This window comes from Astyanax mexicanus, chromosome 19 (genome assembly GCF_023375975.1).
Source record: "Astyanax mexicanus isolate ESR-SI-001 chromosome 19, AstMex3_surface, whole genome shotgun sequence".
Classification (NCBI taxonomy): Eukaryota; Metazoa; Chordata; class Actinopteri; order Characiformes; family Acestrorhamphidae; genus Astyanax; species Astyanax mexicanus.
The window spans coordinates 41,935,048-41,961,127 of record NC_064426.1 but is presented as its reverse complement, the minus strand read 5'-3'; the positions used below and the strand labels follow the sequence as shown (position 1 = coordinate 41,961,127).

General features: G+C 39.8%; 1 protein-coding gene across 3 annotated transcripts in view; it reads left to right on the top strand.

Moving 5' to 3' along the window:
* The window catches only part of rnf213a (ring finger protein 213a), a 152,832-nt gene that overhangs the window by 60,802 nt on the left and 65,950 nt on the right, over positions 1 to 26,080 (top strand). For all 3 annotated transcript variants that reach the window (XM_049468109.1, XM_049468107.1, XM_049468110.1), the window contains 19 exons: positions 609 to 791; positions 1,815 to 1,981; positions 2,590 to 2,695; positions 3,729 to 3,843; positions 5,616 to 5,817; positions 6,542 to 6,738; positions 6,868 to 6,990; positions 7,688 to 7,798; positions 7,892 to 8,125; positions 8,217 to 8,292; positions 9,296 to 9,330; positions 9,448 to 9,548; positions 10,611 to 10,767; positions 11,937 to 12,111; positions 13,165 to 13,259; positions 14,076 to 14,327; positions 14,514 to 14,646; positions 24,067 to 24,150; positions 24,877 to 25,057. In XM_049468109.1, coding sequence (XP_049324066.1) covers positions 609 to 791; positions 1,815 to 1,981; positions 2,590 to 2,695; positions 3,729 to 3,843; positions 5,616 to 5,817; positions 6,542 to 6,738; positions 6,868 to 6,990; positions 7,688 to 7,798; positions 7,892 to 8,125; positions 8,217 to 8,292; positions 9,296 to 9,330; positions 9,448 to 9,548; positions 10,611 to 10,767; positions 11,937 to 12,111; positions 13,165 to 13,259; positions 14,076 to 14,327; positions 14,514 to 14,646; positions 24,067 to 24,150; positions 24,877 to 25,057 — 2,727 coding nt within the window. The remainder of the gene's footprint in view (positions 1 to 608; positions 792 to 1,814; positions 1,982 to 2,589; positions 2,696 to 3,728; positions 3,844 to 5,615; positions 5,818 to 6,541; positions 6,739 to 6,867; positions 6,991 to 7,687; positions 7,799 to 7,891; positions 8,126 to 8,216; positions 8,293 to 9,295; positions 9,331 to 9,447; positions 9,549 to 10,610; positions 10,768 to 11,936; positions 12,112 to 13,164; positions 13,260 to 14,075; positions 14,328 to 14,513; positions 14,647 to 24,066; positions 24,151 to 24,876; positions 25,058 to 26,080) is intronic.

Below are 26,080 nucleotides of genomic sequence, written 5' to 3'. Positions count from 1 at the left end.
ACAGAAAGTGTGCAATAATTCTTTAAAAACTAATTTAGGGCATGAATTTGGGCACCCTTGTTGTTTTATTGATTTAAATACTTTATTTTTAATTATTAATATTATAAAAAAATCTGTAGTGTGATTTAAAGCAGGATGTCTTCCATGCTCTGAAATCATCAACCATCAATTTCTTCGATTAATCAAGTAATCGGAAAAAAAAAAAAAAACATAATTTTTTTGCTTGGTTTGAACTTTACAATGAAATAAATGATTTCTCGAGTCAGAAAAAAATCTTTGTTTTAATGGAATTCAATGCAAATTAGTTGATTTTAAGTAATTTTGAACAATTTCTATTGGTCCATTCATCAAGAAACTTAGACACAGTGTAAGGGACAGTTTGCGTCAGTTTTATAAAGAAGAATGGTCCAAAATACCTTCAACCAGAATCAGCCAGACTCTCATTGGAAGCTATAGGAAGAGTTTAGTCAGTTATTTCTGCAAAAAGGAGGATCTACTAAATATTAATGTTATTTTTTCGATTGGGTGTCCAAATTTAGTTTAAAGAATTATTTCACACTTTCTATAAAGCCTATAAACTTAATTTCTGTCCGTTTCTGTGTGTGAAGGTTTGGTTTCCAGCCCTGTCCCGTGTGTATGGGGGACCCTCAGAACCCCCTGAGTCTACCCTGTGATCATATCTACTGCCAGGTCTGTATCAGACAGTGGCTGATCCCGGGACAGATGTACTGCCCGCTCTGTATGCAGGGGGTGGACGACAACTTCGACTTCAGACCTTCAAAACACATACAGTGAGTTTACCTCCCTGTTACTGTAGCAGTGATGATTAAACAGCAGGTAAAACTGGATTATCTGATCAAATTTTATGTTTATTTAGTAAGTCTGTTTAAACTATTTTTTTTAAAGTCTCATTCCATCGATTTTTCTTTCATTGTAAAATGTCTAGTTTTGGTCTCTAGTATAAATGAATGAATACCATGTGAGCTGGTTGTTTTTTGTGAAAAAAAAAGTGCTCCGGTGATTTGGTATAACACTGCTTTAGTCTGGTGGAGGAGTGGGGGGCGAGGAGAAACGATAGGATTTCAGCTCTTGCTCATTAATATTCACACATGCAAACTTACTGCTGCTGATTGGCATCAGGAGGCAGCAAGACAGACAACAGTTAGAAACAATTTAAAATAAAGACATTTTTACACTAAAAACAGTCTTTCTGTTGTCATATGTTCCTTTACAACATGTGTAATAATGCCCTGCTAGTCTTAGAGTCTCTTTAAAACACCAAATCCACCGGAGATCCTGTTTAAACCTATAGTTACTTACACACAATGGTTGGAAGTCCAGGTCCAGAAAGTAAAAATCCACCCCTGGTAGTTAGAACAAAACCCCGGGGTGGATTTTTACTTTTAACTAGTGTAAAAACAGAACTGTTCTAAATTTATACACCTACCTATCTTAATTGTACTTGGCTGGTGGTGTTTTCCCTCCATAGACTAATTCTAACCATTTGTTTCTTAGCTCTGAATTACTGGGTAAAGTATATAAACACTGATGTGTTATTCGCACAAATAACACAGGAATGAACTGCATGCTGTTTGTAGCGCTGTTAACTTCTTTGAATTGAAAATATCAGATTCAGTGTCATTTTGCACAGTACATAATTATGTAATTATATCACATATTGATTAAAAGATCAGACTTTTTCCCCTTTTACCTGCTGTGTGAATGTAGCATTAGAGGTGTGGTTTATTTGATATCTCTGGATGTGTTGGACAAGTGTCTGCTGTAAGTGAAGCTGTTTTTTCTGTTGATTTCAGGGCCCTGATCCACCGGAACGCTCAGTTCAGAAAGCAGTGCAACACTTTCTTCATCGACCTGGTCTCCACCGTCTGCTTCAGAGATAACTCTCCCCCCAGCAGAGCCATCATCCTCCACCTGCTGTCCTTCCTCATGGTGGAGGCGGGATCTGTACCCATCGTTAAAGGTAGTTAAGAGTGTGTGTGTGTTTTAGTTTTAGCGATATACAGTACCAGTCAAAAGTTTAGGAACCTCTACAACTCTCTACATGCTGAGGCATCTGGCATGTTTCTGTATGTTACACATGCTTTACACACTACTTCTGTATGTGTAGCGCAATAAATATTACCCATGTCAGTCTAAATGCACATTTATCCCTGCAATGTGATTGGCTGACAGGAGTTTTATAAGTAACATTATCAGCCGGTAATGCGCTGTAACCGAAGCTCTCTTTATGTATTACTCCGCCACACACAGGTAACCCAGCAACGATACAGCGCTTACAAACCAAATACAAACCAAATGCGATGTCATTTATGAACCACTGGGAGCAATATCAGGTTAAGAGCTGTTATTATTAAAATAAAAGCTTAGGTGTATATATTAGTTAATATAGGGTATTTTAAGATGAATATAAAATACTTTAAAAATATTTTATCTTCCTTTTAAATAGCATTACAGCCCCGAACTTCCTTTACGGTGCAGCTTATAATTTTTATAATGAGTGTATTAATGTGGGCTGGACTTATATTGTGCAAATATCTATTTAACTCTCTGTTTTTTCTGTTTAATAAGGCCGTGATCGGCGTTTCTTGACCAAAGCTCTGTCCCCTTTTGATGACTCTGTGGACAAAAACCCAGTGGTGCGCTCTGTTGTGCTGAAATTGTTGCTGAAATACAGGTGAGATTTAGAGGCATGGGTTTCTTGTTTTGTTTAGAGTTTTAAAGCAGCAATTCCTAAGATTTTCTTTTTACATTTAACCGGAAATAGTAAAAAAAAAAATTAAATGTACAAAATTTTACAGTAAACTTCCAGCAAATGAACTAAAAACTGTTTTTAAGAACAATTAATATTTTAACAGCTTACAGCTTGTCTGTAGCAATGAAAATAAAATGATCTTTATTGGAAATAGATTTAAAAAATTAGTCTGTAGTCTGTAGTAAAGCTGTAGTGCTGAAACAGATGGTGTACCAGCACTTACACACTTTCATCATCATCATCATAATAACTAGAAAAAGACACAGAAACACAGAGAACTCTCTGTTAAAACTATTAAAAGTAGAAGTTCTTTTAGTCTTTAGAGCAATTACAGATACAGAAGCCAGAGAGCGGTGAGTACTGTTTCCTACACCTTCAAAATAAAAGCTCTTGAAAACTGGAGAAAAAAAACTGCTACAGGAAGACGTCTGGCTGACCCACATGGAAACAGCAGCTTTAGCCTTTAGCTCTTTAGATTAACATGATTAAGGACTGAGTCTCAGTTTCAGCAGAAAAGAGAAGAATTAGAAGAATTAGAGTTAGAGTTAGTCTGAGAGGTGAAGAACTGCAGTAATAAAGTAAAAAATAAGATAAAATAATAAACTTTTGACCAGTGTTGTAAGAACTACTTACTGTAAACATGGAGATATCAGAACAACATACGTCTCTAAACAGTTTCATTACATACATGCTATCCCTTTATCCCCACATAAATGAAGACGCTTAAACCCACTAACCAGATACCTCTGTATGGAGTGCCTCTTTCAGCCCATAAAATAAGTAGTTATTAGCACAGCAACTTCACAACTTATACTCACAGTATTGGATCTGAAGAAAGCTGGAGACGTGAATAAGTTGCAGTTGCAGTTACACATCCTCACCAAAGAGGTCTCCAAATCCAAATCTCCCAAAAAACTCACAGACTGACGCTTTAATATTTCAATATATATTTCAGCTTTCATGATGTGAAGGACTATCTTCAGCAGCATCTGACCGGAGTGGAGCAGAGCAACATTCTTGAGGAGACTGATAAAACTGAGCTCTATTCCCTTTACATTAACTGCCTGGAGGTATCTACTTTTGTTCTTGGTATATTTGATATTTCTTTGTGGTATCAGTGCTTCTTGGTGATAATTAATTTCTCTTTAAAGTGAGCTACATTTGTAAGGATCATGCATTTGTGGGATGAGCAGCAGAGTTGAGTTTGTTGGTTGTTCCCACTAGGGGTGGGCGATATGGCCCTAAAATAATATCACAATATTTCATGTTATTATCGCGATAATGATACTCTTGCCGATATGACGAAATACTGAATTTAAAAATGGATTTCAAGAATACACTACTGCAACAAAACGAATATTACATTTTCTTATTGCATGTGATGTGATATGGCACACAAGAAATTTATCAGATTTGTAACAGAGGTCAATGATCCAGAATGTCATGGCACTAATAATTCACTCCAAATATCTCCATATATGCAGTATTAAATAGAAAAATGAAAGATACTGGACAAAATCTGTCTCTAGTAGATATATAATAGGAAATAAGAAATTTGTGATTTTTTTTATTTTGCTTAAAACAGAAAAAAGTACCCTGATGTGATAATTAGGGGTGGGTGATATGGCACCATTTTTCAGGGTATAATATCGTTCAAGATATTCCAAAATGTTGGCAATATTATCGCGTACAACAGTGGTTCCCAACCTTTTTCTTCAGGGACCCATATTTTTTACCATTGTAAGCTTTGGTGACCCAACATAAATGAATAAAATAAACACGTAAAAAAGGAAAAATTGATACATAAAACATAAGGAATTTTTATCTTATGAAGAAAAAAATAATTAGATCAATAAAATAATACAACTATTTAAAATGAATAAAAAATAATTTATATAAAATAAAAACAAACAAAAAAAAAGAATAATATCAGTTTCAGTTTCAAATCAGTAAAACAGCTCACCAAAACCTCAACCTGTCCAAATATTGGACAATACTTGATTAACTTTACAGGCCCTCACTCATTTTCATTTATTTAACTAAACTGAGTTTTATATTCTTATATTATTATATTATTATATTCAGCCTCGCGCTGAATTCAGCTCCGCGCTGCCGGAGAGAGCGCCCGCGCTCGCGCCAGAGAGAGAGAGAGAGACAGAGAGAGCGCAGCGCAGCGCGGTGCTTACCCTAGACTATATATAGTATTAAAATTAAACCCCTTAAAATCAAGAGGGCTTCGCGACCCATCGTGGATCTTTGGCGACCCATAGGTTGGGAACCACTGGCGTACAATACGATATGACACACCCCTACTGCCTATGCCAAACAGCTTATTCTGCTGTTGCTATTGCCTATTTTTGAGCTTTTGGTTGATCCAGGTGCTGAACCTGTAAGCAGGGCTGTTTCAAGGCATTTGGGGACCCCAAGCAAAATGGACATATCTAAAAACTCTCTTTTAAATCCCATATTAACAAACTCTCCGTTAAGTGCAGACAAAAGCTTGGATTCCTTTATATTCCTTTATAAATCCTGTTTACCCGTACACACTTGAAAAAAGAATAGTGGAGACAACTGTACTAGCAGTTCTGGATTATGGTAATGTAAATTATTAAAAAAATCTCTATTTAAAAGAGAAATGAACAGGCTTTTCATTAGTATAAGATCAATATTACCAAGAAGCATGGTCACAACAAAGAAATACCAAATCTTCAAACAATAATTCAATAGTTTCCTTACTTCCTCTATGGTATTTTTATGATGGATGCAATTTTAACTTCATTTTCCTTTCCTTTACTCGTAATGTAATGCAATGTAATGTAATATTCACCTGTAATGTCTGTAGGACTCGATGTTTGAGAGAACTCAGTGGCACTCGCTGGCTGAGCAGCAGGCCTGTCTGGAGGAGGAGAGGAACTTCCTGCTGGAGTTCCTGCAGTCTAGAGCTGGAAATATGAACTCTGCTACCATAGAGCACCTGCAGCAGGTCGCCAGAATCCGCCTGTGCCTGGATATGGCAGCGGACGTGGTGATCAACTCTGTTACAGGCAAGTAATAATAAAAATATTTTTCATTTTAACTTAGCAGAGTTCCCTTCTTTACGCTTCCCTTACCCATTATTTCAAATTAAAAGCCCTCTCTGCAGGTCAGCCGTCACTGCAAAATAGCCATTCCATTGCGGCTCTGTGGATGTTCTACACTGACATTCCCATTTTACCATGGCCATTTTACAGCACCTCAGAAACTGCTTTGGATACCATAGCATCTGCCTAGCAACCATGTAGCAACACCTTAGCAACCATCTGGGAGGGATGCTATAGTGCCAAGCAGGTGATACCATAGCAACCATTTACTCACCACATGTCATCACCGTAGCAACCACCCAGGATATCATAGAAACACCTGTGCAACACCAATGCAACCATGTAGGATAGCATAGCAACCACCTTACAATTCCATGGCTGTCATTTTAGATACACACACTTTGACAAGCCGACTTCTTACAAGATCAATACATTTCTGGACAAAAATTTATGTTTTAGCGTTACAGAAGCTTGTGGAAGCTGTATATATATTTAGGTGTGGTGTAAAGTTATCCAAAAGCAGTGTGTAAGACTGGTGGAGGAGAACATGATGCCAAGATGCATGAAAAAAACTGTGATTAAAAACCACCGGGGTTATTCCACCAAATACAGATTTTTGTGTGTGTGTGTGTCTTAGAAAAGTAGTATTTAAACATTTACTGATTTATTTTATTTGATTCTATTTTAGTTTCTGAAGAGGACACGCCTGCCGGACTCGCTGTATTTTTAATCAGTGTGGTGGAGCTGTGTACCCGCAGTGGGAATGACTGGTACAGGGTCTATCTCATCAGGAAGATCTGCAGCCTAAAAGGAGTCGAGTACGTCCAGAAATGTCTGTATGAAGAAAAGTTCAGGTGGCTCTTTCCTCAGGAGGTTCTACAAATGGTGAGGGTTTGCTGTTTTTTTTTCACACCCTGAAATTCCTCCAAAAGATCCATAAAGTCATTCTAATATTTTTTATTCTGTGTTTTTTGGGCTGATTTTAATTGATAATACACTGTTTGGGTGTTTCAGGATCAGGACAGCAGCCAGATTGATCAGTATCTGGTCGGTGGGGTGGAGTACAAGACTATTCGAGACGCAGTTGCCAAGGCCATGTTAGAAGGAAAGATGGAACAAATACAAGAAGCTTGTGAGGTATTCAACTGAAATGTGTAGACGGTAGAATGTGTAAAACTAACACTTTAAAACTATAGCTTAAACCCACTTAACTATAGCTTAAACTCACTAACCAGATGCCCCTCTACAGAGTGCATCTTTCAGCCCATACAGTGAGTAGTTATTAGCACAGCAACCTCACAACTTATCACAAACGTATCCCATTATCCCCTTTTATTCCTCGGTTCCAATTGTTTTTGTTTTGCAGCTTATGAGTCAATCTCACATATGTGTAGAATGTGTAAAACTAACATGTATAGAAAATAAAGATGCTTAAACCCACTAGCTAGATTGCATCCCCTCTACAGTGTGCATCTTTCCATACAGTGAGTAGTTATTAGCACAGCAACCTCACAACTTATACATGTCTGGGCTTTCCTAAACTGAAAATAAAGACGCATAAACCCACTATACCACTCTATGGAGTGCATCTTTCTGCCCATACAGTTATTAGTTTTTAGCACAGCAACCTCACAATTGATACATGTGTAGAATGTGTAAAATAACTTGTATAGAAAATAAAGATGTTTAAACCCACTAACCAGATACCACTCTACGAAGTGCATCTTTCAGCCCATACAGTGAGTAGTAATTAGCACAGCAACATTCAGTCAAGATGCAATTTAATCAGTCTTTACAGAAAATATAATTCATAACGGTCCTTAAATGTGTGCAGGCATGCAGATGTTCACCTGTGAAGAAGACGGTGTACCTGTTATTAGCTCTGTTCAGAGAAGTCACCTGTCTGTATAGATCTACAAACCAGGACTTACACCCTAAATCTGAGGTTTGCACAACAATCTTACCCATAAATGCACTTTTATACATTATAAATCAATCAATCTTCTCCCTGATTTGTACTGTATCTCCTTTTTCATAGCAACTCGCGGCACTCCAGAACTTCATCCAGAACTCCAAGGTCTTTATAAATGTAGAATCCAGGGCTTTTGCTCAAACGCTGGTGATTAACGAGCTGCACGTACGTCCCGAGGCCTCGGGTGGTGAGCAGGCAGTAGTGGAGCTCATGGTTCACCTGGCTGCAGTGCTGCTTTGTGCCAACCATGCAGTGTTGCAGCCCCTCCTGCAGCTCGCCCTGCACCCCGCCAACATGCAGGTGAGGCTTCCTTTTACGGTATATGCCCACATTGAAATGTGTGATGATAGAATGGGCACTAATGTGGATTTTATATTGATTTTCTGTACAGAGATCCTTCATACCCACCATGCCAGACGACATGCTCGCCATTGCCCAGCAGGCCATGGGCCCTCTTCAGTGGTATTGTAAGTACAATCAAATATAAAATCAAATTTATCAAATTTTACTTATGATTTATCATTGTCACAGAGCAGCTTTGCAGAAATTCATTAATAAAACATAAAACGATAAAGATAAAAAGAATGATACGAATGATGTCTGTGTATCAGTTGGTACAGGTCGATATTTAGTTGATATTTCTCTAATTTAGCCTATCCTGAGAGCCAATCAGATCATACTCGGGAGTTAACGATTATACAACAGCTCTGTGCACATCTCAATGTAGGGTCTATTCAGTTACAGAAAGCTGCAGTTCCTCATCTAGCCTCTAGATGGAGCTACAGGACTGCTTGTTTACTACAGAAGGGCTTGTTTGTTACTTTGCAGTTTTTGAATCACTCTCACATATGTGTAGAATGTGTAAAACTAACATGTATAGAACATCAAGAGGCTTAAACCCACTAACCAGAGACCCCTCTATGAAGTGCATCTTTCTGCCCATACAATGAGTAGTTATTAGCACAGCAATGCAGCAATCTCACAACTTATACATGTCTATATACATGTTTTTCTAAACTGTACCCCTACATACATCCTTTCCCATTATCCCCACATAAAATGTTAGAGATCCCTTATTAAGATGCAGTGTTTTACTCCTCGGCTCGGCTTGTTTATATTTTGCAGTTAATGAGACAATCTCATATATGCGTAGAATGTGTAAAGCTAACACACATAGAGAAGAAAGATGTTTAAATTCACTAACCGGATTTCCCTCTCCAGAGTGCATCTTTCAGCCCATACAGTGAGTAGTTATTAGCACAGCAACACAGCAAAGCGGTGCTTATTGCACCAGAATCTTAGTATATCATACTAATGGAACTACTATTAAAAGCTAAACTTAATAGATTTGTTTTTAGCCTAGACTTAGAGATTTTAAATCAATTTGCAATTTGAAGTAAAATTTATTTTTTAAATACTGTTGATAATGGAATATTTGATTATGTAATGTGTATTTATTTTCCTCCACAGTTTGTGCACAGGGTCATCCATGCTCTGTGGGTGAGGTAGGTCCATTAAAAACGTATATATTGCCATTTTTATAAAACAAAAGCCAAGTTTTCTCAGTTTTTCTATTCTTAATCTAACATTTGTGTTTGTTTTAACCCTTTGTGTTGGTTTAGTGTGGTCAGCCGATGGAGAGGAGTCGCTGCCCAGACTGCGGGTCAGAGATCGGTGGTATTGATCATAGACCTGTTGCTGGCTTCCAGGCCATTGGAATACAGTAAGTTTATTTTTCTTACACCTTGTTTGGTCTGGAACCAAAATTTGATCAAATGAACCATGGTCTGGTTCGTTTGCAATATGAAAACACTTTTCTAAATGTTTTTTTCATTTTTTACTAAGTTGAGAGTAGATTAACCCTTATTTTTGTCTGACTAAAAATATATATATTTATATATATATACCACTTCAGTTTCTGAATCAGTTTCTCTGATTTTGCTATTTATAGGTTTATGTTTGAGTAAAATGAACATTGTTGTTTTATTCTATGAACTACAGACAACATTTCTCCCAAATTCCAAATAAAAATATTCTCATTTAGAGCATTTATTTACAGAAAATGAGAAATGTCTGAAATAACAAAAAAGATGCAGAGCTTTCAGACCTCAAATAATGCAAAGAAAACAAGTTCATGTTTATAAAGTTTTAAGAGTTCAGAAATCAATATTTGGTGGAATAATCCTGGTTTTTAATCACAGTTTTTTTTTCATTCATCTTGGCATCATATTCTCCTCCTCCACCAGTCTTACACACTGCTTTTGGATAACTTTATGCTGCTTTACTCCTGGTGCAAAAATTCAAGCAGTTCAGTTTGGTGGTTTGATGGTTTGTGATCATCCATCTTCCTCTTGATTATATTCCAGAGGATTTCAATTTGGTAAAATCAAAGAAACTCATCATTTTTAAGTGCTCTCTTATATATATGCTGCTAGTGATGCTGATACAAGAGCTACTGTGAACATGGAAATATCAGAACAGCAATATTATCGTCTTGCTCTTATGTCTTCACTTATACATCATTAAACTAAAGAATTCAGAAAGCAGAACTGATAAGAGCTGACAAGATAAAATCGCTAAAATCACTAAAATCACCAGATCAATTTGCTCGGAAAAGAGACTGCACCACAATGCACGTTTTAAAAGTACTTTTCAGCACGCTCAGTGCAATTACACCTTTCTCAACAAACACTTATGAACTTTAGCACTTTTGAGTTTGCATAAATACTATGATTTACTATGATTTAAACTACTTTTAAAATGTAATTTGTGTGTCTGTCTGCAGGGGGGACCGTACTCAGACTGGACACATTCTAGGAGACCCTGGTCGAAGGGACCAGCCGGACATGCAGGACACGAAGAACATGTCCCCGGCTCCATTCTCTCTGCTGAGGATGCTCACACATCTCGCCATGCTGCTGGGAGCCTCCAACCACCCCCAGGTGAGGCTTTAAAGATTATTATACTTTTCCTGTAAGAGTGAAGCCTAATTTGTTTATTAAGACAACTGTAGGGATAATTTTACCGAACTAGATCCGTATTGTCTTTCAATATCATTGAAAAGTTATTTTATTTTAGTAGTAATTCAGTTCAAAATGTGAAACTCATATATTATATAGATGTATTCAACACAGGGTGATCTATTTTAAGCATTTTTTATTGGCTTACAGCCAATTAAAACCCAAAAATCAGTGTCTCAGAAAATTAGAATATTATATAAAGATTGGTACTTTTGGCAGTGTGGGCAGTGTGCCAAGTCCTGCTGGAAAATGAAATCCCAAACATCTCCATAAAAGTCATTCTCAGCAGAGGGAAGCATGAAGTGCTGTAACATCTTATTTAGACTTGATAATAAAACACAGTGGATCAACAGCAGCAGATGACATGTCTCTCCAAACCATCACTGATTGGTGGAAACTTCATACTAGACCTCAAGCAGCTTGGACTTGTGCCTCAACTTTTATGGAGATGCAGATTTCATTTTCCAGCAGGACTTGGCACACTGCCCACACTGCCAAAAGTACCAATTAGTCTTATGTAATATTACAATTTTCTGAGACATTGATTTTTGGGATTTCATTGGCTGTAAGCCATAATCATCACAAATAAAATAAAATAAATGCTTATAATAGACCACTCTGTGTGTAATACATCTACAGCTGTTGTTTTATTCTATAAACTACAGACAACATTTCTCCCAAATTCCAAATAAAAATATTGTCATTTAGAGCATTTATTTACAGAAAATGAGAAATGTCTGAAACAAGTTCATATTCATAAAGATTTAAGAGTTCAGAAATCAATATTTGGTGGAATAACCCTGTTTTTTTCACAGTTTATTTTCATGCATCTTGGCATCATGTTCTCCTCCACCAGTCTTACACACTGCTTTTGGATAACTTTATGCTGCTTGGTTTGATGGCTTGTGATCTTCCATCTATTTAATTTTGTTAAAATCAGAGAAACTCATTATTTTTAAGTGCTCTCTTAGTTCTTCCAGAGCTGTAAATGATTTTAAACTGAATTGAACTGAAATAAAGTAACTTTTCAATAATATAATATTCTAATGTTTTGAGATGCCTTTAATCTGAATCTCTTGTTGTATTTTTAGGACATTGCTCCGATCATTAAGCCTCCTGCAGGTAATGCAGGTGTGTTTCTGACGGCTCACCTGCTGAAGGACCTGGAGCAGCTGAGCCGAGCTCTGGGGAAGGGGGCTGACGACACCATCTGTACCGCTCACCTGACCATCAGCAGCCTCCTGGAGACCCATCGACCCAACCAGTGTAAGAGTCTCAAACCTGTTTATCTCATATCCTACAGTAGCCCCAATATAACATGCGTTTTCTATATATTGCAATGAAAGTGAAGGAAAAGTTAGATACTTTTAACCCAATCCGAACAGTGGATTTAACAACATAGTACACCACTGCTTCCCAGTGGGTGGGGGGTAAACAGAACACGAAATACTGTGTTTTCAATGTAAATTTAATATAGTATTGCGGAACGTAATAAAGCAATAATTTAAAATATCAGTAGTGAAAATTACAGTATTTTAAATTATATATATATATATATATATATATATATATATATATTATTGTACATACACACATAGGGCCCTATTTTATCCATATTTAGGTAAGTTGTCAACCGCGCACCATGCAGTTTGATTTAGGGCTTTTCAGCGTGTCTTTGCTATTGTAACGACAGGAAAAGTACACCTTCCTTGCTCGAAACTCCCAAAAGGCATGTTTTAATTCTCTTAAATAATCATGAGTGTGAAATAAACCAATCAGAGTGTCTTTTGCTCATCATTACTTTTAAGAGTCAGGTGAGCCCTGACTTTGGCAGATTGCTATTTTAATGGTGCAGTTACCTGGACGCATCACTTTCAATACAGCAATGAACGTCTGACTGTTGGCGTCTGTCTAGGTTGTATTCAGTCAGTGGAGCTCCTGTGTTTTCTGTTACCAAGATAAACAAGCAAAACTCCAGAAATGTACCTGAACACACCTCATTTCCAGAACACCACGCCCATCAGTGTAGATATATTCAGAAGCTCTGCTGCTGTTTAAACCAGACAGGAGGAAGTCACAAAAATAGACTGTTGGCGGGGTGTAAGATAGCAATGAACATCATAACACGCCTTCTGCAGGGGGTAAGATAAAAGTCAAACTTCCCCTTAAAGGCAAGCAACATTAGTTCAAATGTTTAGTCTTTATTTGATTAATGAAGACTGTACCATAATCAGGCATTATGGGAATTTACTGAATCATATTTTGTTATATATTTTGTAAAAAATTACTTATTTGTGATCTTTTTTCTTGTCTTATCAGGGCCTGTAACTTACGATAATCTGCTCGTAACTAAAGAGGCCAGAAATAACTGGGAGATGGCAGTAAACACCGACATCATCACACAACAGCTGAAGGTAAACTTATTAATTCCTGTATCGCACATACATTATTTTAAGCAGGATTATTCTGCTTTTATGAAGTATTATATAAGTATTATAGTAAGTTATATTAAGTATTTGGTATTTTTCATAATAGGGGTGTGAAAAAAGGCGTGCAGTGAGCTCAATCTAGCTTCTGATTGGCTAAATAAAAAGTTATGACTTTTTAAAAACTGCTTTTAGATGTCAGTCTGAATTGATTGACATATTTTCTGCCACTTTGCTTACGCCCACTGGCTCTCCGACATGCACTAATCTAGAACCAATGTAGGGTTGTGTACCCACGGTGCACACAAGTGTCTTGATGCTTTGTTAGACCCCTAATTATTAGGTTTTAAGTATTGTTATTATTATGTTGTGGGATAATTATTCAGTACAAGTTTATTGTGGAGCTAAAAACTGACTGTGTATAATATTAGAGTTCAAGCATCGTAGCAGCGTAGAACCCTATTGTTTTTGCTCTTCTTCTTCTTCTTCTTCTTCTTATTATTATTATTATTCTTATTCTTCTTCTTATTCTTTTTCTCCTGAAAAAATATTTGTGCAGCCTAAACTGTAACCTGTACAGACATGAAACTTAGTATATAGATGTAGTATTAGTGCATCTCGGGTGACAACAAAAATGGCACAGATTGGTCAATGGGTGGCGCTATAATAAGGAAAGTTAATTTTTTCCATTTTCCCAACCGCTTGCAGCAATATTTATTATTATTATTACTATTATTATTATCAGTAATAGAATGAGGCTGTTCTTTGCTTTACGGTTTACTTTGTTTATGCTTGTGTCTCCAGGTTTTAGAGAGGCAGTTAGCAGAGGTAAACGCCTTTATTCGAGAAGACGAGAGGGTGTCCTCCAACCCCGTGATGAAGCTGACGTTCGGGGAACCGCAGCTGTTCCTGCGCTCGCTGCCCCGCGGGTCGCTAATCCACAGCTCTGCCGTGTGGAGCTGCAGGGAGCGGGTCTCTCTGCTCAGCCTGACCCATATCGTAGAGCAGAACGACGGCCGGGACACACTGCCTGTACTCTGGAAGTTCCTACAGAGGGTAATGCAAATACAGAATACACTGACATGCCATACAGTATATGCCATGAGATAGGAACTACAGTAGTATTGTATCTCTTGTAGGTTAAAGAATACCTCAAACTAAATGTATAGGTATTAGCAGTGTTATTATTGGCATTTTTGAAGTGTTATAATATAAGTTTATAATGCGCGTTGTGCTTTTTAGGAAGCCGAGCTGAGGATGGTGAAGTTCCTTCCAGACATCCTGTCGCTCCAGAGAGATCTGGTTAAGAAGTTCCAGAATATGACCGAGATTCCTTACACCACCATCGAACAGTTCCTACAGAGCCATAAAGCAGGTGATGCATAAACAGATAAAAAATATATACCCTATTCATTCTATACTACTCAATACTCTCCACCTTTATTACTTTATATCACTCTATACTCCCTATATTGCGCTATACTTCCACTAGATTTCCCATATTCCCCACATTACCCATTACCCCCTATAGTTCACTATATTCCCCTATGCTACTCTATACTCTGTATTCTACCCTGCAGTTCCTATACCTCCCTATACTGTCCAACACTACCGTATACTACACAATATAATGCTAAACATCTCTATACTGCCCTATACTCCCCCTTTATTACTTCATATGACTCTATACTACCTATACTCCCCCTTTATTACTTCATATGACTCTATACTCCCTATACTCCCCATTTATTACTATATATGACTCTATACTCCCTATACTCCCCATTTATTACTATATATGACTCTATACTATCTATACTCCCCCTATATTACTATATATGACTCTATACTATCTATACTCCCCCTATATTACTATATATGACTCTATACTACCTATACTCCCCCTATATTACTTTATATGATTCTATGCTCCCTATACTCCCCCTTTATTACTATATATGACTTTATACTACCTATACTCCCCCTATATTGCTTTATATGACTCTATGCTCCCTATACTCCCCCTTTATTACTATATATGACTCTATACTCCCTATACTCCCCCTTTATTACTTCATATGACTCTATACTCCCTATACTCCCCATTTATTACTATATATGACTCTATACTCCCTATACTCCCCCTTTATTACTTCATATGACTCTATACTCCCTATACTCCCCATTTATTACTTCATATGACTCTATACTCCCTATACTCCCCATTTATTACTATATATGACTGTGAAGTGGACCGTTGTGAAAGTAACTGGATGAGGCACGATCACTGCGGTGCAGGGGTTTTTATTGGTGCAGAACAAACAAAAAAAAAACTTCACAAGAAAGAAAGAAAAAAAAAAGAAAAAAAAATATATAACCAAAAAGAAACAATGATAACAAAAATGAAACTAAACAAATAAAGACAAAATCAAGCATTAATTAGCTTTGCTATCTGAGCTCTTTTTGGGGCAGCCTCTCCTCAAGCTGGCCCACTTCCCACTGCTTTACTTTAGATCTCCCAGATTTATATACCCTCCCCTCATTAAACCCACCTGGGCTATACCATTTGCAAAGGGGAGGTTAACACAGATTTAAATTAGCAAAAAAAAACAATCACTGAATTATTCACCCAGCATAACTCAACACATCAACAATAACAATATTTTCTACATTATTTAAAAACAGAGTTTAAATATGCAAATTGAAATAACAGCATTACTATAAGTTTCAAATTACACCCCTCCTGCTAAAACTGGCTTTCTCTGACCCCCCCCCCCCCGGAACCTTCAATAAAATAGGACCACAAAAGGCAGCGCGCGCGTTTCTACCCGGGCCCTAATACTGAGCAGACCGGGGAGTGGGGAGCGCGTGCATCAGCGCCAGGATGGACCATTACAGCGTTATTTTGGGAATATGTTAAGATAGTTTGGATGGAACAGGTGGCGGTGGGTACCTCACTTGCCACTCGTCCGTCCATAAACAGACAGAACAACGGAGAATGGGAATTAGTCGTTAGCCACGGCATCTGCCTGTATGGCTCTGCTAACGGAGGGGTAACCAAGGATGCACAACCAGCGGAGTGAAAAAGGGGTAAATATTAACATGCCTAAACATAAACAAATAAATGTGTGTATGGGTGAAGCGTGTGTATAAACTGTTCTTGCTCTCTTGAGCATATGTTCCGTCTCACCAACGGTGAGACAGTGAAAAGGGGGGAGGGAGTTTCCACCCCTTTCACATTTCCCCCTCCTTCTGAGACTCGCCAGCAGGATGGCGAGATAAGTAATCCGCCACTGCATTCTGCGATCCAGCCCTATACCGTACCTGAAACCGGTATGGTTGCAAAGCCAAAATCCAGCGGGTAATCCTGGCATTTGAGTCTTTCATTTGGCCCAGCCACTGTAGGGCACGGTGATCGGTTTCCAGCACAAAAGTCCTGCCTAACAGGTAGTACCGGAAAGTATCCAGGGCCCACTTGATGGCTAAACACTCCAGTTCCACAGCTGCATACCTAGTCTCTCTGGGAAAAAGTTTCCGACTGATGTAGGCCACTGGTTTCTGGTCTAACCCTTCTCCTTGAAGCAAAACCGCTCCAAGGCCAATCCCAGAGGCATCAGTTTGTACAACAAAGGGTTTGCTGAAATCTGGGCTTTGCAAGACAGGGTCCTTACACAACATGTCCTTCAGATCACAAAAGGCCTTTTCTTGTTCAGCACCCCAGGTAACCTGATTCCTCTCAGACTTCCGAGTCAGGTCCGTGAGAGGGGCAGCTCGGGTGGCAAATCCGGGAATGAACCTCCTGTACCAGCCCACCAAGCCCAGAAACGATCGTAGCTCCTTCTTAGTTCGGGGCCGTTGGCAGGCCTGAATTGCCTCCACCTTGTCTGTTTGGGGCCGTATCACCCCACAACCCAGCACATGCCCCAGGTACCTCACCTCTTGACGGGCCAGAGCACATTTGTGAGGATGGACAGTCAGGCCTGCTTGTTGGAGTCGCTGCAATACTGTCCCTAAATGATGCAGATGCTCCCTCCATGTGGAGCTGTACACCACAATGTCATCAAGGTATGCAGCAGCAAATGCTTCCGTACCTGTCAGGACACGGTCCATTAGTCTTTGAAAGGTGGCTGGTGCCCCCTGGAGGCCAAAGGGCATCACTGTAAACTGGAAGAGCCCTTGGGCTGTCCGGAAGGCAGTGTAGGGCCGGCATGCTCTTGCTAGTGGTACTTGCCAATAGCCCTTACTTAAATCCAGGGTGCTGATGTAGTGCGCTTTCCCTAAACGCTCGATCAGATCCTCTATGCGAGGCATTGGATAAGCATCAAAGTGGGACTGGGCATTTAGCTGCCGAAAGTCAATGCAGAAACGAATGGAGCCATCCTTCTTTGGAACAAGCACCACTGGGCTACTCCATTCACTGCAGGACCTCTCAACCACTCCAAGTGCTTGCATCACCTCTAATTCATCTTTGAGGGACGGGATCAAGCGCTCAGGAATCCTGTACATCCTCTGCCGGACTGGAGTTGGATCTTTCAGGGAAATGGAGTGCTCCACCACTGCAGTAAGTCCTGGCTTCTCCTGGAACAGCTCTGTTGGAATGACCCTCGCCAGCTCTTTCTGCTGCAGCAAGGGAAGATGGGAGAGGTTTAGGGATGCAGACACCTGCTGTCCTGGGAAGAACTGCTCTGGACAGTCCTCCTCCTCCTCCACAGTTCGCACAAAAAGCTGTAAGCTGGGCAGCACCTCCTTTTCATTCCACTCCTTTAGCAGGTTGATGTGGAAGACTTGTGTGGCTTTCCTCCTTCCAGGCATGTCCACCTCATAGACGGCAGGTCCCATTTTCTGCAGAACCGTAAACGGTCCTTGCCATTGGGCCAACAGCTTATTTTCTGTGGTGGGCAGTAGCAGCAACACCTTCTGCCCTGGCTGGAAAGTCCTTTGCCTGGCTGTCTTGTCATACCAGACTTTCTGCCTCTTTTGGGCTTGCTCCAGGTTCTCTCTAACCAAGTCCACCATTTCCTCCAATTTGTCCCTCATTTTTAAAACATGGGAAAGAATACTGTCTTTTTGAGCCCTTGGTGGCTCCTCCCAGGTCTCTTTTAGAACATCCAACGGTCCTCTAACATGGCGCCCGTATAGAAGCTCAAACGGAGAAAACCCTGTTGAAGCCTGGGGTACCTCCCGGTAGGCAAATAGCAAGTACGGCAACCAGCAATCCCAGTCCTTGCCATTGGTAGCCACAAACTTACGGAGCATGCTCTTCAAAGTTTGATTGTACCGCTCCACTAGACCGTCTGTCTGTGGGTGGTAGGGAGTGGTCCTGATTCCCCTTATCCCCAGAACCCGATACGCCTGCTTAAGAGTGTTAGATAAAAAAGCAGTCCCCTGATCGGTAAGTATTTCTTGGGGGATCCCTACCCTGGCAAACAACTGTAACAAGGCCCTCGCTACTGCCTGTGCTGTGATCTTACGTAATGGAAAAGCCTCCGGATAACGGGTAGCATAATCACAGACCACCAAGATGAACCTATGACCTGCTCTTGTCCTTTCTAATGGCCCAACAATATCCATTCCTATTCTAGTAAATGGCACCTCAATCACTGGGAGTGGCTGTAGCGGGAATAATCCACACTTCCTTTTACTAGTTAGCTGGCATATCTCACAAGATTTACAAAAACTCTGTACATCGCTGTACACCCCTGGCCAAAAGAACCTACGACTGATCCTCTCCCAGGTCTTCGTGCTCCCCAAATGACCTGCCCAGGGAATACTATGACTCATAGTTAAAACCTGTTCTCTCAGCTCCCTAGGTACTACCAACTGCTCTGGAGAATCCCCCTCGGGCTGGTGAAAAAGCAGACCTCCCTTTATCAGAAAATATTCCCCCGTTATTGCTGCCGATACCCCGGTTGAAATTCCCTCTACCTGGACAACCTTAGCATAAGCTGCCTGCAATGACGGGTCCTGTCTCTGCAGCTGTTCTATCTGAGAGGGCCCTAACTCTCCTACATCAGCCTCTGGCCTCCAAGAAACCTCCTCCAACTGTGTTTTCAACAAGGAGCCCACCAGCTTCTCCCTCCTTCTCTGGCTACGTGACTTCCTATGTTTCCCTTGGCCCTCATTCTCCAACCCCACTTGGCTGAACGGTAACTGCTGCCAGACCTCAGCCCTATCACCCTCATCCTTTTTCTTTTCCTGCCCCTTAGCCTGGGATCGGGTAAAAGCCACCTGAACTGGCCTACTTGCCTGCACCAATTCAGGTAAAACGAGCACATCCTGCCCCAGTATCACAGGATGACTTAAACTGTTGACCACCCCTACTGTAAGCAAAAATGTGTTACCTCCTACCTCCAGGTAGACCTCTGCTGTAGGGTACTCATGCTCATCCCCATGCACACATAACACCTTAAGCCGCTTCTCTTCCCCTTGATCTCTCCCATCTACAAGGCAAGGCTGTACTAGGGTTTGAGTGCTGCCCGTATCTAACAGAGCTAAGGTTGTCTTGCCATTGACCCTCACATTCGCTGTCTGCAATCTTCCCATTAGCTGGATTTCCTCCCCCCCCGGTCTTGGAAGACAACAACGACTGGCTGATTTTGCCTTTCTTACTGGGCAATCTGGTTTAATGTGTCCTTTCTGACCACACACATAACATACCACATCGGACCTGTCTCCTAAGGGGTAACTAGACCTTGCATGTGAATGTACTGGCGGCACTGAATCTGACATCCTTCCCAACTCTCTCACCCCAGGACCACTTCCACCTTTATACCCCTCAGACTTACCCCTGGAAGTCGTCTTCAGAGTGGACTCATAACGGAAGCCCCTTGAGCCTTGGCGGGCGGCCATGAAGGATTCTACCAGTTGTGCAGCTTTCTGTCCAGTTTGGGGGTCATGCTCCTTGACCCATATTCTGACCTCAGGGCCCAGGACACGAAGGAACTGTTCCAGTATCAGGATCTCTCCCACCTGCTCCACAGTCTTCCCTGCAGGACGAATCCACTTCCAGAATAACTCTTTCAGGCGGTTGTACAGCTCCCGAGGGGTCTCACCTGGCTTCACGTCTGGGTCCCGGAACCTCTGTCTATAGACTTCTTCATTAATTTCATATTTTCGGAGGATGGCCTCTTTCACCTTTTCATAGTCCGTTGACTCCCCCATGTCCATGGCCACAAATGCCCCACGTGCTTTACCGCTCAGGTATGGGACTAGGTGGATTGCCCAATTCTCCCTTGGCCACCTGTATGCCGATGCCAGTCTTTCAAACGTTGCCAGATACTGCTCTATATCATCCCCCTCTTCCAGCTTTGGCACCATGGCTCTGGTCCACATTAGGGATTCAGCACTGGCCCCAGCTCTGCTGGTATCTTGACTTGAGCGACGGGGCGTGGTCGGCGCGGGACTGCCCTCAGCTGCTGGCTGCTGTTGCTCCTGCCCCTGTCGTTCTGTCCTTGTCCCATCCTCTCGATCCGCCTCCAGATCGTCCCGCAACTGGTTGAGTTGGATCTGCACACTCCTCCATCGCTGCTCCTGCTTGAAAGCCTCCCTTTCCTGAGTTTTTACAGTCTTTTGCAGCAGCTGATAGAGAGAGGCTAGGGCTCCTTCCTCTGGGACTCTGTCTTCTTCCTCTGCACCCAAAGCAGGGGGCTCTTCCGCCGGCTCATAGGGCTGTTCCACCTCTCCCTTGGCCAATCTCCTGAAGGCCATCTCCTGCCGTGTCAGGTACCTCCTAGCACCTCTGTCCTCCAGCCTCACTGGTTACACAACGATCCCACCACTGCCACCAAATGTGAAGTGGACCGTTGTGAAAGTAACTGGATGAGGCACGATCACTGCGGTGCAGGGGTTTTTATTGGTGCAGAACAAACAAAAAAAAAACTTCACAAGAAAGAAAGAAAAAAAAAAGAAAAAAAAATATATAACCAAAAAGAAACAATGATAACAAAAATGAAACTAAACAAATAAAGACAAAATCAAGCATTAATTAGCTTTGCTATCTGAGCTATTTTTGGGGCAGCCTCTCCTCAAGCTGGCCCACTTCCCACTGCTTTACTTTAGATCTCCCAGATTTATATACCCTCCCCTCATTAAACCCACCTGGGCTATACCATTTGCAAAGGGGAGGTTAACACAGATTTAAATTAGCAAAAAAAAACAATCACTGAATTATTCACCCAGCATAACTCAACACATCAACAATAACAATATTTTCTACATTATTTAAAAACAGAGTTTAAATATGCAAATTGAAATAACAGCATTACTATAAGTTTCAAATTACACCCCTCCTGCTAAAACTGGCTTTCTCTGACCCCCCCCCCCCCGGAACCTTCAATAAAATAGGACCACAAAAGGCAGCGCGCGCGTTTCTACCCGGGCCCTAATACTGAGCAGACCGGGGAGTGGGGAGCGCGTGCATCAGCGCCAGGATGGACCATTACAGCGTTATTTTGGGAATATGTTAAGATAGTTTGGATGGAACAGGTGGCGGTGGGTACCTCACTTGCCACTCGTCCGTCCATAAACAGACAGAACAACGGAGAATGGGAATTAGTCGTTAGCCACGGCATCTGCCTGTATGGCTCTGCTAACGGAGGGGTAACCAAGGATGCACAACCAGCGGAGTGAAAAAGGGGTAAATATTAACATGCCTAAACATAAACAAATAAATGTGTGTATGGGTGAAGCGTGTGTATAAACTGTTCTTGCTCTCTTGAGCATATGTTCCGTCTCACCAACGGTGAGACAGTGAAAAGGGGGGAGGGAGTTTCCACCCCTTTCACAATGACTCTATACTACCTATACTCCCCATTTATTACTATATATGACTCTATACTCCCTATACTCCCCTATATTACTATATATGACTCTATACTCCCTATACTCCCCATTTATTACTATATATGACTCTATACTCCCTATACTCCCCATTTATTACTATATATGACTCTATACTCCCTATACTCCCCATTTATTACTATATATGACTCTATACTCCCTATACTCCCCATTTATTACTATATATGACTCTATACTCCCCATTTATTACTATATATGACTCTATACTCCCTATACTCCCCATTTATTACTATATATGACTCTATACTCCCTATACTCCCCATTTATTACTATATATGACTCTATACTCCCTATACTCCCCCTTTATTACTTGATATGACTCTATACTCCCTATACTCCCCATTTATTACTATATATGACTCTATACTCCCTATACACCCCATTTATTACTATATATGACTCTATACTCCCTATACTCCCCCTTTATTACTTCATATGACTCTATACTCCCTATACTCCCCATTTATTACTATATATGACTCTATACTCCCTATACTCCCCCTTTATTACTTCATATGACTCTATACTCCCTATACTCCCCATTTATTACTTCATATGACTCTATACTCCCTATACTCCCCATTTATTACTATATATGACTCTATACTACCTATACTCCCCATTTATTACTATGTATGACTCTATAATCCCTATACTCCCCTATATTACTATATATGACTCTATACTCCCTATACTCCCCATTTATTACTATATATGACTCTATACTCCCTATACTCCCCATTTATTACTATATATGACTCTATACTCCCTATACTCCCCATTTATTACTATATATGACTCTATACTCCCTATACTCCCCATTTATTACTATATATGACTCTATACTCCCCATTTATTACTATATATGACTCTATACTCCCTATACTCCCCATTTATTACTATATATGACTCTATACTCCCTATACTCCCCATTTATTACTATATATGACTCTATACTCCCTATACTCCCCCTTTATTACTTGATATGACTCTATACTCCCTATACTCCCCATTTATTACTATATATGACTCTATACTCCCTATACACCCCATTTATTACTATATATGACTCTATACTCCCTATACTCCCCATTTATTACTATATATGACTCTATACTACCTATACTCCCCATTTATTACTATATATGACTCTATACTACCTATACTCCCCTTTATTACTATATATGACTCTATACTACCTATACTCCCCATTTATTACTATATATGACTCTATACTACCTATACTCCCCCTTTATTGCTTTATATGACTCTATGCTCCCTATATTCCCCCTTTATTACTATATATGACTCTATACTACCTATACTCCCCATTTATTACTATATATGACTCTATACTACCTATACTCCCCATTTATTACTATATATGACTCTATACTACCTATACTCCCCCTTTATTGCTTTATATGACTCTATGCTCCATATATTCCCCCTTTATTACTATATATGACTCTATACTACCTATACTCCCCTTTATTACTATATATGACTCTATACTACCTATACTCCCCCTATATTACTATATATGACTCTATACTACCTATACTCCCCCTATATTACTTTATATGAATCTATACTACCTATACTTCCCCTATATTGCTTTATATGTCTCTATACTCCCTATACTCCCCCTTTATTACTATATATGACTCTATACTACCTATACTACCACTACATTTTATATCTTGCTTTGTTACCCTATATCCCCTATACTATAATTCCCTATACTCCCTATACTGCCCAGTACTACACAATGCCACATTATATGTACATCCCTATACGTCCTTGTACTTCCCTGTACTATCCTTTTATTTTTGTATTTTTGTTTAGTTATTTATTTAATAATAAAAGTATGTCCGCTGTTGAACATTGTTTTTGCTGTTTATCTTTCTTAAAATCCTATTTTTTTCCTTTTCAGCCTCGCTTATGGCTTCATATGAGAAACGAATCAAGATTTTCCTCTCAACATGGAACCAGCTTAGAGTCTCACTGGCCACCAATGGTACACCTCCTTTCATCTCATCTAATCTTGTGTATTCCATAAATGAGTGTTGTTTTGTTCTGTATGATGGAGCAAAAATGTATTATGCTTTGTTTTTTATTTGAATATATTCATATATGTATTTAAACATGTTTAGTAATAGTGAAAAAAGTGACAAATTTACCAAACATGTTTTTGTAGTTTTTATTAATGTGCCACATTTTTGAGAGTTGCATAAATTAAATACCCTAAAACACAAAGTTTTTGGCTGAAAATGAAGCTGACTCATATTTATAATTGAATTTAAAAGGCAGATTTGTAATTGAATTAAAATAGCAGATTTGGTATAGAATTTAAATTGCTGATATGCAGTTAAATGTAAATTGCAAATTTGTAATTGAATTTAAATTGCACATTTTTAAATGAATTGAAATTGCAGATTTGCAATTAAATTTAAATTGTAGATCTGTAATTAATTTAAATGGTAGATATATAATTGAATTTAAATTGCAGATTTGTTATTGAATTTAAATTGCAGATATGTAATTAAATTTAAATTGCATATATTTAATTTAATTTAAATTGCTGATATGTCATTGAATTTCCATTGCATAAAAATGTTTAGGGTTCACTATTATTCATTTGTTTTGTATTTATTTTCTTTCATTCATTAGTAACTAGTTTTTAGTCTCTATAATGTAATTTATACAGTTTCTAACTCTGGTCTGGCTGCGTTTTGATTGGCAGGAGAGATCAAGCTCCCTGCAGAATACTGCCAGGAAGATCTGGACGTAAGCGCTGATCTTCAGGTGCTGCTGCCGCGGCGACAGGGGCGGGGCCTCTGCTCAACCGCCCTCGTTAGCTACCTCATTGCCCTGCATAACGAGCTGGTCTACACCGTGGATAAACACACCGGAGAGGAGACGAGGTAAAGATACAGGGTTTTGTTAGTTTGTTTGTGGAAGTTAAGTATAGTTTGTTATTACAGCCCCATATATCCTGGATATAAGATTATTGTGATTGAGAGGGTTCTGTATGGATCCTGTTGCTACAGCTGGGCCTGTAGATCCTGCTCTACACTCATAGGTTGAAGCTGAAGCTGCCTGGATATCGAACTGAAATATTTAACAAAACGAGCATCTTAAACACAGTTTTCCCTCAAACAGCCCTATCTTACACCCTGCACAAAGTGCGTTGGGATGCTCATTGCTATCTTGCACCCCGCAAACAGTCTATTTCCATACCTTCTACCTGCATCATTTAAATAGCAGCAGAGCTTCTGAATATATCTACACCACATGTGTCAAACACAAGGCCCGCGGGCCAAATGTGGCCCGCCACGTCTTTTTATGTGGCCCGCGAGAGCTTGTAAGATCTTAGTGTCTATAATAAATAAGTCAGAAGCGTTCTTTGACCAAAAAATACATTTCCCACAATGCTTGTCGATTGTATTACCCGCAAAGTTACGGCTTACTGCCACTACACGGCAGTGTAGTCATTGATGTGGAAACCCTGCCGGAGGGAAGGTGTAACTTCGCGGGTGGAATTGAGACATATAAATGTTTATCCCATAATGTCCAGAAAAAGAGAAGTTGATGCAGACGGACGGCTGTGCTTCAAGGCGAAAGACCGGTATGCCTTTTGTGTTACGAAGAGTGTTACTGACCAAAATAAACTCTTTTTAGGAGAGATATAAGTTCTGTGTAAATATTTATAAGACAATAGCTGACAAAATCTGTTTTAATGACGTTAATAAACATCACTGGGACAGCGCTAGTCGCAGTTTCACCGCAGCAAAGTACGAGGACGTGAATAACTTATCTAACCAGCCTTTACTAATTTCTGCCCTCAATAACCCTTTCAATAACCTCCAATAGCCTTTAATAGTCTTCAGTAGCCTTCAACAGTCTAACCTTGCAGCCGTGGTGTGTCCACTAAACTCCTGAGGTTA